At 45.0% G+C, this 12,904-nt stretch overlaps 1 protein-coding gene across 1 annotated transcript in view; it reads left to right on the top strand.

Annotated features, from left to right (window-relative positions):
- The window catches only part of LOC134573483 (zinc finger protein 850-like), a 60,603-nt gene extending 55,122 nt beyond the window's left edge, over positions 1 to 5,481 (top strand). The window contains exon 6 of the mRNA XM_063433253.1: positions 2,724 to 5,481. Coding sequence (XP_063289323.1) covers positions 2,724 to 3,658 — 935 coding nt within the window. The 3' untranslated portion in view covers positions 3,659 to 5,481. The remainder of the gene's footprint in view (positions 1 to 2,723) is intronic.
- The last annotated feature ends 7,423 nt before the right edge of the window (positions 5,482 to 12,904 follow it).

The following is a 12,904-nucleotide window of genomic DNA, read 5'->3' as shown; positions in this document are numbered from 1 at the left end:
CTTATCCTGGAAGGCCGGTCACTTGAACTAATGTTTGGGGAGACAAACCGCGCCTTATTTTAATTTACAGTCCTGGTTACCAGAAAGGACTACGTGGGAAAATACTGGTAGGCCTACCTCCTTAAATAATGCAGAGTGGTATATATCAAGATGGAAGCGCTGCAACCAGTAATTGTATTATCTTTAAAAATAGGAGGGAAAATAATCGCATGGTTTTATAAAAGACTATGAGATTTACAAACGTCAAATGGCTACTAGTTTTAACAAGGATTTTCAGAGCCCTTAATATGTGTCTTCTTTACAATTACAATTATTTATATAGCACCAACATATTCCACAATGCTGTACAACAGGCAAACCAGACAAAGGTTAAATTGTAACAAAACATGGTGGACATTCTAGAAAGGTAGGTGATCTTTACATGACGTAAAGTTGCAGGAATCTTTTTTTTAACCCCTTAAGGACCGGCCTGTTTTTGCGATGTTTGTACGTTAAGGACCAGAGCAGTTTTAACACTTTTGTGGTGTTTGTGTTTAGCTGTAATTTTCCGCTCTCTCATTTACGGTTCCCACACAAGTTATATATTGTTTTTTTCAGGACAAAAGGGGCTTTCTTTACATACCATTATTTGTATTATGTCCAATATTGTATTTAAAAAAAATAATAAAATATGGTGAAAAATTTAAAAAAAAACATGTTTTTGGACTTTTACTTGAAAAATCTTTTACTTATCTACAAAAGCTAATGAAAAAAACTGCTAAATAGATTCAAAATTTTGTCCCGAGTTTAAAAACACCCAGTGTTTACATGCTTTATTGCTTTTTTTTGCAAGTTATAGGCCTATAAATACAATTAGGAAATTGCTGTTTCAATATATATATATTTTAAATGTATCAATAGTGACCTTGTAACACCGTTATCTGTCATAAATCCCTGAAACACACCTAACATGTACATATTTTTTTAAAGTAGACAACCCAGGGTATTCAATATGGGGTATGTCCAGTTTTTTTTAGTAGCCACCTAGTCACAAACACTGGCCAAAGTTAGCATTTATATTTGTTTGTGTGTTAAAAATGCAAGAAACGCTAACTTTGGCCGGTGTTTGTGACTAAGTGGCTACTAAAAAAGGCTGAACATACCCCATTTGCAATACCTTGGGTTGTCTTCTTTTGCAAATGGTATGCCATCATGGGGCTAATTCTCATTCCTTGGCTACCATACGCTCTCAAAGGCAACCTAACCAATCCGACAAATTTCAATTAAAAAAAAAAGTAAAATCAAGCCTTATATTTGACCCTGTAACTTTCACAAACACTATAAAACCTCTACATGTGGGGTACTGTTATACTCAGGAGACTTCGCTGAACACAAATATTAGTGTATCAGAACAGTAAAATATATCACAGCAATAATATCCTCAGTGAAAGAGCTGTTTGTGTGTGAAAAATGCAAAAAACTTCACTTTCACTGACAATATCATCGCTGTGATATGTTTTACTGTTTTGAAACACTAATATTTGTGTTCAGCGAAGTCTCCCGAGTAAAACAGTACCCCCATGTACAGGTTTTAGGGTGTCATAGAAAGTTACAGGGTTAAACACAGTGCTAGCAAATTAAATTATCTGGACTTTTGGCCTGGGTTGGCAGGCAGGTCCCTCAAATTGCAATCATTAAAATTACTTAATTAGGTAAAAATATTACATAAATACACATGTAGAATTTTAATATATATACATATTTATATATTTGACGTCTACGTGTATATTTATGAAATTATTTATGTAATTATGTATATGGACATATGTATATTTCGTATTGTTTTTATTTATTTATTTATACATAGATATATATATCATTACATTCTAAGTATATTTTGATATAAATATATATATATATATATATCAAAATACTGTTAGAATAAAATTGCATATATAAATATTTTTTTATAATTATTAAAAATTATTTTTATTTTTTGTTATTTATTTTTATTAACATATTATTTGTATTTTATAATAATATATATATACCATATATATAGCAATTATATACATTGTATATATTCGTGTGTAATTTAAATATAAGTGTATTTTTATATTAATATACGTATATATAAATATAAAAATACACTTAATATGACATTATATATATGATACATATACATATATTATATATAGATATAATACATATATGTATATATATCATATATATATATATACACACACATATTATTATTTATTTTTTTACACTGATTTTACACTGTTTTTTTTTAACTTTATTTTTTTGATTTTTCACTTGCAGGTAGACTGCCTGTCAGCACAGACAGTCCCCCTGCAGGCAGATACACAGACACCTATTGCGGTCATGTGATCGAGTGATCACATGGCCGCAGGGTCCTGATCTGCCATGGGGGGACTGCCCGGGAAGACAGGCAACCCCCCTGGACCGGGTGGAGCACTGATCGCCGCCGTGGGACCGACGGCGATCAGGTAAGTAGCCCCAGACCGTTATGACGGTTCAGGACCATCAGCGGTCCAAACGCATGTTTTACCGCTGACGGTCCTGAACCGTCAGCGGTCCTGAAAGGGTTAAACCATTTGTTTTGCTTTAGTTTGTAGTTTCCAAATCATTCTGAGAAGAGCAAATTATATCAGAGGGAAGTTGAGTGTCTATTAAGCATTACCCTTTGTGAGGAGTTTTATCTCTATTTCTCTTTGTTTTAGATGAGAATATACTGGTGGCTGATACTGTGAAACTGGAAGCGCTGAGCAATGAGCATGCAGAGTCCACGTGTCGTGGTGCGGAAATGTGGAACTCGGACGACCACTGCCTGGACCTTCTAAGAAAATCTGTCATGGACTTTGAGAACACATGTGGAAAAGACTTGGTGAAAAAGGAGGATTATGGGATGGGGACAGCACTGGAGCATGAACTTCCCATCCAAGAAACACCAGCTCTGAATCTCGAGGTGAACAGTGGCTTTATTTGCCCAGAGTGTGGCAAATTCTTCCAAACCCAGTCTCTTCTGTCTGCACATCGGACTCTTCACATGGAAAGGAAGCGCCTTACCTGCTCTGACTGTGGGAAAACTTTCGGGCACCGTTCATCTCTCCAGCGGCACCGTAGTGCCCACTGCAGCTTTCGAACTAGCAGAGAATTCATTAAACCCAGGACTCCCCCAATGTTCTTTGAGCACCCCTGTAAATGTGGCATTTGCCACACAAGCTTTTCCAGTGCCATTGAGCTTCGTCGGCATTTGGCATGTCATAAAGGGGATCAGCGCTACATGTGCATTGAATGTGGACGCACGTTTAACAGTAACTACTTCCTAGTCCGCCATCAGAGAACACACACCGGAGAGCGACCTTTCTCCTGCCCACTGTGTAACAAGAGCTTCAAGTGCAGCTCTGTCCTTTACCGGCACCAGCGGACGCACACCGGGGAGCAGCCATTTAAATGTGAAGTGTGTGATAAAGGTTTCTCTCAGAAAACCAGTCTGACCATCCACCTGCGGACTCACACGGGAGAGCGGCCATACTCCTGTGCGGTCTGTGGGCGGAGCTTCTGTTCAAAGTCCGCTCTGATCCGGCACAAACAAACTCATAAAATAACTGGGAAAGGAATTGAGCCGGGGACTAGAGATGATAATGTCTCCTAGATTTTCCACATTAATATTTTAGGTGCCCGGATTGCAAAACCTTTTCTTGCATTTGGAGTTTGGAATATGTTGAGTGAATTCACAGTTCTCGTTAATGAATATAACCTATCAAGACATATGTTCTCTTTACTGAGTGTCTTTATACCATTTACCATTCTCTGATATACTGATTGTTAAAATAATGTTTTTCATGAAACCACAGTGGGTTCTCTGGTGAAGTCTATTTATACAATTTTCTCTGAAGTACAACAGGCCCAACACAGACAGTGACTAAAACCGATAAAATATTAGTGAGAGCACAAGGATAAGTATATGCAAAAAATACACATATAATAATGACCACATGAAATTGCAGTGAAAAAACACTCAAAGACTCTAAGTAAAAAAACAGACCAAAATAGACCATAGTGTAATCTGTATAAATGTAATAAAAACAAGTTAACACAAATTGGTCCCACTCACATATTGCTGAGCCACTTAATAGTAGGCTTAGACTTTCAGTGCCTTGTATGATAAATGCTGTTGATATCAGGCAGGTAGGATTCCCACAGGATAACAAATTACCAACACTTGATTTGTGAAAACAAAAAAAGGGTAACAGAAAAGTAACCAGAACACTCTGAGTGTTTTTCACTGCAATTTCATGTGGTCATTATATGTGTGTAGCGGAGCGCTAGTCCTAGCAGGGACTCTCCTCCACTGGTTACTCCAAGATGTACTCGATATCCAAAAAGCGATCAGATCCCACGAACGCAGCCGAAACGCCACCGGGGTATAGTTTAGACCGACCACACACGAGGCAACCTGCCCAAAACAGTTCCATGAAAATAGGCTGTGCGGTCGGTCTCTTTCGGGAGTACGAAAAACATATAAAATAACATGATAATCTGTTTGTGCGTCCGTTCGTATCAATGTCTGTTTTGGGAGGTTGCTCCCCCTGATTGCCGCTCCGTTCATATGCTTTCCCATAAAGTAACTGAAGGTGAAAGTCCCAGCGTTGTTCGTGCTGTCAAGTGTCCGATTTTAGTTCCACACACTCGACGACCAAACACCACTGTCTTTGTCCGTGTCCCAAGATGGCCGCCGCCACGTGTTTGCCTATACGAACGGCGACCACCCAGCCGACCGCTTAGAATGTTTGTGTAGTTGCGGTTTGTGGAGGTGTGAATGGTTCTAATGAGAGGCACACTCCATATCTGGGTTGTCTACCGTTCGGTAGTTTGTTCGGTTGTCGAACAAAACTGTGGGAACCACTTAGGGGAATGGAACTAGACGAACGGCCAGCGAAACAGGGGAAAAGCTTAGGTTTCAAAACAAAGGGGAGTATGTCTCGTACATGTACTGCAATTCCCAAACATAGGGGACAACGGGAAGGGGGAAAGGAGGCGCAGACAGCCCGGAGCCAGTATAAGAGTATGGAAGCATGGTCCATTCCGCTACAATGTGTATTTTTTGCGTATATTTATCAGTGTGCTCTCACTACTATTTTAGTTACTGTATGTGTGTGGTTGGGTGACCTACACTAGGTGATAGTAGCACCTACCTTTAAACCTTTCATTTATCTTTTGCATTTGTCTAACGCAGACCGTGTATTTTAGGTTAAGGCAATAGTACAAGATACTGTGACATGTCGCTAGAATTAGGGACTGATCTGAAGGATGACTCTGTGTGTGTGCTGACCACCTACTTTGGTGTTGTGGGTCACATTTTGTTGGACCAATATACAAAGTCTCCAGTAACAGTACTACATGTACAATAGAGAATAACTAACTAACTTAGGGAATAACACTGCCCCGTATTAGCCATACTCACACTCAGATACACTGCCCCCGTATTAGCCATACTCACACTCAGATACACTGCCTACGTATTAGCCATACTCACACTCAGATACACTGCCTACGTATTAGCCATACTCACACTCAGATACACTGCCCCCGTATAAGCCATACTCACACTCAGATACACTGCCCCCGTATTAGCCATACTCACACTCAGATACACTGCCTGCGTATTAGCCATACTCACACTCAGATACACTGCCTGCGTATTAACCATACTCACACTCAGATACACTACCTCCGTATTAGCCATACTCACACTCAGATACACTGCCCCCGTATTAGCCATACTCACACTCAGATACACTGCCTGCGTATTAACCATACTCACACTCAGATACACTACCTCCGTATTAGCCATACTCACACTCAGATACACTGCCCCCGTATTAGCCATACTCACACTCAGATACACTGCCTGCGTATTAACCATACTCACACTCAGATACACTGCCCCCGTATTAGCCATACTTGTGGCGAAACCAGCTTCGCCACTGTGAACTGGAGAGGCCTGGCTGCTAGCCTCCTGCCTTTGGACTATGGCCCTGGGAGATTGGGCCCTTTACAAACAGTATTCGGCCCTAACAGAGTGCATGTCACTCATTCTGGCCCTTTAAATACAGTGGGGCCATTCGGTACTTGCCCTGTGTGAGCAGTGATACCCCCCAGATAGCTATGCCATGGAGCCTATTCATATAATGAAAGACTATGGGAAAGACTTTGGCTCCATGGCAATTAAACTGTATTTGTGTGGTCTGTGTGCCATTCACCTAATAATGTGCACGCAGACCTGAGCTATCTGGGGATATGTTAAATGTCTGTGTTTAATGTATAAAATGTGACTTTATGTATTTTAAAGAGTTTTATGTTGTTTTGCAACCATGTGGTTAATGGAGTCTGCCTCTAGTCCTGGATAATTAGATTTCTTCTCCAATTATCTCCAGGGCAGAAGGGAGGAAGCCAGGATGCATTGTGGGGATGTTTTACTTTTACTGTTTGAGCCAGGGGGAATAAAAGATAGTTTTACTAACTGTTGAACCCCTGGTCTGATTCATGCCATTTTTTAATATGTTGTTCCCCTGAATGGATTGATTGTGGATATGTATTTTTATGTGAATGTGATGTATGGTTTTAAAGTTATGAAAGTTGTGTAAAAGTATATTTTACTCTGTATGCATAATGGGATTATGTGTCACACTAAGGGGAGGGGATGTGTGGGAGGTAACATCTATGTAATTGGTTCTTTTATGCCTCCCCCTGGGCGTGGCCTGTATGTGTGAGTTGGAAATAAAAGCCAGACTGGGTGTCCCAGTCTAGAGTTCTTGCTTAACCCTCAAAGCGATGTGTCGTCTCGGTCTTTGGGGGAATGGGATTGTATGCTGACTGCCAAGAGTGTAAGCCGATGTCTGCTTTTCTTGTTCAGCTGTTCCAGTGTTCGTGTGGTTCCAGTCGGGAGAATGGTGTTTGCAGTAGCTGCCTGTGCATCTGGAAAGGGGATTATCGCCTAAACTGGGTTTTATCCTCTTGTAAGTGAAACGGTCCGTTACAATTGGTGGCAGCGGTGGGATCGTTCCTACAACCAGAGGGACAGCTACAGACAACACCATTTCTGGATTACAAATTGAGGGCAACGCTAGTATCCGTACAGCGACCCTAGCTACAAAGGAAATAAGAAAATGGAAGGAGACAGAGTCGCAGCTGCTGCAGCACCTCCAAGGGAGAAGGAGGAATCCGAGTTTATCAGGGAATACAGGAGCAGGATGGCTCTATTCTCACCAGCCCGAGCGGTGCAGATGGCATCCCGGGTCTACGACGATGTACAGGCGTACCTCATGCTGCTAAGGACGCAGAGGATCCAACAAGATTGGTCCTGTGAGGAACCACAACAGGCAGGTGGAGATGGGACCGAGGTCTCTCCACCGGGCCCAACGGGATGGTGGGCAGCAGGCCCAGATCCCCAGCGGCAGAGTAAGTCCCAGGGAGATGAAGGTGTCGTCCTTCCTCCCCAGCGGCAGGCTGAGTTACAGGGGGCAGAGGTTGTTGTTCCTGCCCCCCAGCAGCAAAGTGATGTGCCAAGAAGGCAGTGTGAAGTGAAGGGAGAGGAGAGCAGCGTCCTCCCTCCCCAGCGACAATGTGTGCCCCAGGGAGCTGATGGTGTCGTCCATCCTCCCCAGCAGCCGTGTGTGTCCAAAGGAGCCGAAGGTGCAGTCCTTCCTCCCCAGCGGCAGGCTGAGTTACAGGGGGCAGAGGTTGTTGTTCCTGCCCCCCAGCAGCAAAATGATATGCCAAGAAGGCAGTGTGAAGGGAAGGGAGAGGAGAGCAGCGTCCTCCCTCCCCAGCGGCAATGTGTGCCCCAGGGAGCTGATGGTGTCGTCCATCCTCCCCAGCAGCCGTGTGTGTCCAAGGGAGCCGAAGGTGCAGTCCTTCCTCCCCAGCGGCAGGCTGAGTTACAGGGGGCAGAGGTTGTTGTTCCTGCCCCCCAGCAGCAAAGTGAGATGCCAGGACGGCAGTGTGAAGCGAAGGGAGAGGAGAGCAGCGTCCTCCCTCCCCAGCGGCAGTGTGTGCCCCAGGGAGCTGATGGTGTCGTCCATCCTCCCCAGCGGCAGTGTGTCCTGCAGGGAGCAGAGACAATCAGTCTCGCACCCCAGCAGCCGGACAAGAGAATGAAAGGGGAGACAGCTGGTCCCCCTTTCCACCAGCAGAGAGAGTGGCAGGGAGAGGAGCCTGCTAACCCCCCTCCCCAGCGGCAGTTTACCGTCCAGAGAGAGGAGCTTGTTACACCCTCTCTCCAGCGGCAGCCTAACTCACCAAGGGGAGACGTTAAGCCCCACAACTGTGCAGATGGGACCGTAGTCTCTGCACTTACAGCACAAGGGATAGGGACGGTCGGTCCTGTTCCCCAGCCTCAGTGTGATGGATCCAAAGGGGAGACGGTCGGTCTCCCCCGCCGGCAGTCGAGCTGTGCACCTGAAGGGGAGACAGCCAGTCTCCAGCAACCAGGCGCCCACCAGACTACTCCCGTGGTAGTGCTGGCAACAGGACAGAGTACCGCTGGTCTCTGCCCCCTCAGCAACCCACCAAGGCAGCCTACCCGTCTCCCACCCAGCAGTGGTGAAACACCAGAACTTGGACAAAATCCTTCCTCACCCAGATGTAGTAACCGGTTAGTGTGGGTGGGCTGCTCTGTTATTTCTGTTTCGTGGGTGGGTTGCTGGACTAACCAGGGCACTGACCGGCAGAAAGTCAGGTACCCTGTTAGTCTAATTGGCAAAGGGGAGAAATGTGGCGAAACCAGCTTCGCCACTGTGAACTGGAGAGGCCTGGCTGCTAGCCTCCTGCCTTTGGACTATGGCCCTGGGAGATTGGGCCCTTTACAAACAGTATTCGGCCCTAACAGAGTGCATGTCACTCATTCTGGCCCTTTAAATACAGTGGGGCCATTCGGTACTTGCCCTGTGTGAGCAGTGATACCCCCCAGATAGCTATGCCATGGAGCCTATTCATATAATGAAAGACTATGGGAAAGACTTTGGCTCCATGGCAATTAAACTGTATTTGTGTGGTCTGTGTGCCATTCACCTAATAATGTGCACGCAGACCTGAGCTATCTGGGGATATGTTAAATGTCTGTGTTTAATGTATAAAATGTGACTTTATGTATTTTAAAGAGTTTTATGTTGTTTTGCAACCATGTGGTTAATGGAGTCTGCCTCTAGTCCTGGATAATTAGATTTCTTCTCCAATTATCTCCAGGGCAGAAGGGAGGAAGCCAGGATGCATTGTGGGGATGTTTTACTTTTACTGTTTGAGCCAGGGGGAATAAAAGATAGTTTTACTAACTGTTGAACCCCTGGTCTGATTCATGCCATTTTTTAATATGTTGTTCCCCTGAATGGATTGATTGTGGATATGTATTTTTATGTGAATGTGATGTATGGTTTTAAAGTTATGAAAGTTGTGTAAAAGTATATTTTACTCTGTATGCATAATGGGATTATGTGTCACACTAAGGGGAGGGGATGTGTGGGAGGTAACATCTATGTCATTGGTTCTTTTATGCCTCCCCCTGGGCGTGGCCTGTATGTGTGAGTTGGAAATAAAAGCCAGACTGGGTGTCCCAGTCTAGAGTTCTTGCTTAACCCTCAAAGCGATGTGTCGTCTCGGTCTTTGGGGGAATGGGATTGTATGCTGACTGCCAAGAGTGTAAGCCGATGTCTGCTTTTCTTGTTCAGCTGTTCCAGTGTTCGTGTGGTTCCAGTCGGGAGAATGGTGTTTGCAGTAGCTGCCTGTGCATCTGGAAAGGGGATTATCGCCTAAACTGGGTTTTATCCTCTTGTAAGTGAAACGGTCCGTTACAATACTCACACTCAGATACACTGCCTACGTATTAACCATACTCACACTCAGATACACTGCCCCCGTATTAGCCTTACTCACACTCAGATACACTGCCTGCGTATTAACCATACTCACTCAGATACACTGCCCCCGTATTAGCCACTCACACTCAGATACACTGCCCCCGTATTAGCCATACTCACACTGAGATACACCACCCCCATATTAGCCACTTACACTCAGATACACTGCCTTCGTATTAGCCATACTCACACTCAGATACACTGCCCCGTATTAGCCATACTCACACTCAGATACACTGCCCCCGTATTAGCCATACTCACACTCAGATACACTGCCCCGTATTAGCCATACTCACACTGAGATACACCACCCCCGTATTAGCCACTTACACTCAGATACACTGCCCCGTATTAGCCATACTCACACTCAGATACACTGCCCCCGTATTAGCCATACTCACACTCAGATACACCGCCCCCGTATTAGTCACTCACACTCAGATACACTGCCCCCGTATTAGCCATACTCACACTCAGATACACTGCCCCCGTATTAGCCATACTCACACTCAGATACACTGCCTGCGTATTAGCCATACTCACACTCAGATACACTGCCTGCGTATTAACCATACTCACACTCAGATACACTGCCTCCGTATTAGCCATACTCACACTCAGATACACTGCCCCCGTATTAGCCATACTCACACTCAGATACACTGCCCCCGTATTAGCCATACTCACACTCAGATACACTGCCCCCGTATAAGCCATACTCACACTCAGATACACTGCCCCCGTATTAGCCATACTCACACTCAGATACACTGCCTGCGTATTAGCCATACTCACACTCAGATACACTGCCTGCGTATTAACCATACTCACACTCAGATACACTACCTCCGTATTAGCCATACTCACACTCAGATACACTGCCCCCGTATTAGCCATACTCACACTCAGATACACTGCCTGCGTATTAACCATACTCACACTCAGATACACTACCTCCGTATTAGCCATACTCACACTCAGATACACTGCCCCCGTATTAGCCATACTCACACTCAGATACACTGCCCGCGTATAAGCCATACTCACACTCAGATACACTGCCCGCGTATTAGCCATACTCACACTCAGATACACTGCCCCCGTATTAGCCATACTCACACTCAGATACACTGCCCCTGTATTAGCCATACTCACACTCAGATACACTGCCCCCGTATTAGCCATACTCACACTCAGATACACTGCCCCCGTATTAGCCATACTCACACTCAGATACACTGCCTGCGTATTAACCATACTCACACTCAGATACACTGCCTGCGTATTAGCTACACTGCCCCCGTATTAGATATACTCACACTCAGATACACTGCCCCCGTATTAGATATACTCACACTCAGATACACTGCCCCCGTATTAGCCATACTCACACTCAGATACACTGCCCCCGTATTAGCCATACTCACACTCAGATACACTGCCCCCGTATTAGCCATACTCACACTCAGATACACTACCCCCGTATAAGCCATACTCACACTCAGATACACTGCCCCCCGTATAAGCCATACTCACACTCAGATACACTGCCCCCCGTATAAGCCATACTCACACTCAGATACACTGCCCCCGTATTAGCCATACTCACACTCAGATACACTGCCCCGTATAAGCCATACTCACACTCAGATACACTGCCCCCGTATTAGCCATACTCACACTCAGATACACTGCCTGCGTATTAGCCATACTCACACTCAGATACACTGCCTGCGTATTAACCATACTCACACTCAGATACACTGCCCCCGTATTAGCCATACTCACACTCAGATACACTGCCCCGTATAAGCCATACTCACACTCAGATACACTGCCCCCGTATTAGCCATACTCACACTCAGATACACTGCCTGCGTATTAGCCATACTCACACTCAGATACACTACCTCCGTATTAGCCATACTCACACTCAGATACACTGCCCCCGTATTAGCCATACTCACACTCAGATACACTGCCCGCGTATAAGCCATACTCACACTCAGATACACTGCCCCCGTATTAGCCATACTCACATTTAGATACACTGCCCCCGTATTAGCCATACTCACACTCAGATACACTGCCCCTGTATTAGCCATACTCACACTCAGATACACTGCCCCCGTATTAGCCATACTCACACTCAGATACACTGCCCCTGTATTAGCCATACTCACCCTCAGATACACTGCCCCTGTATTAGCCATACTCACCCTCAGATACACTGCCCCGTATTAGCCATACTCACACTCAGATACACTGCCCCAATATTAGCCATACTCACACTCAGATACACTGCCCCTGTATTAGCCATACTCACCCTCAGATACACTGCCCCGTATTAGCCATACTCACACTCAGATACACTGCCCGCATATAAGCCATACTCACACTCAGATACACTGCCCCCGTATTAGCCATACTCACACTCAGATACACTGCCCCCGTATTAGCCATACTCACACTCAGATACACTGCCCCTGTATTAGCCATACTCACACTCAGATACACTGCCCCCGTATTAGCCATACTCACACTCAGATACACTGCCCCCGTATTAGCCATACTCACACTCGGATACACTGCCCCCGTATTAGCCATACTCACACTCAGATACACTGCCCCCATATTAGCCATACTCACACTCAGATACACTGCCCCCGTATTAGCCATACTCACACTCAGATACACTGCCCCCGTATTAGCCATACTCACACTCAGATACACTGCCCCCGTATTAGCCATACTCACACTCAGATACACTGCCCCCGTATTAGCCATACTCACACTCAGTTACACTGCCCCCATATTAGCCATACTCACACTCAGATACACTGCCCCCATGTGGCAGAAGCAGCCACCAGAAACTCATATTTACATTGTTATTTGTCCCTAAACCTATATGTCCATGCATCTTATATATGGTACCAGCATGTTAAGGAAGAATAAATGTGCACCTACCGTTATTGGGTCCGTGG

This window comes from Pelobates fuscus, chromosome 1 (assembly GCF_036172605.1).
Source record: "Pelobates fuscus isolate aPelFus1 chromosome 1, aPelFus1.pri, whole genome shotgun sequence".
NCBI classification, from domain to species: Eukaryota; Metazoa; Chordata; class Amphibia; order Anura; family Pelobatidae; genus Pelobates; species Pelobates fuscus.
This window is presented reverse-complemented; position numbering and strand designations above follow the sequence as displayed.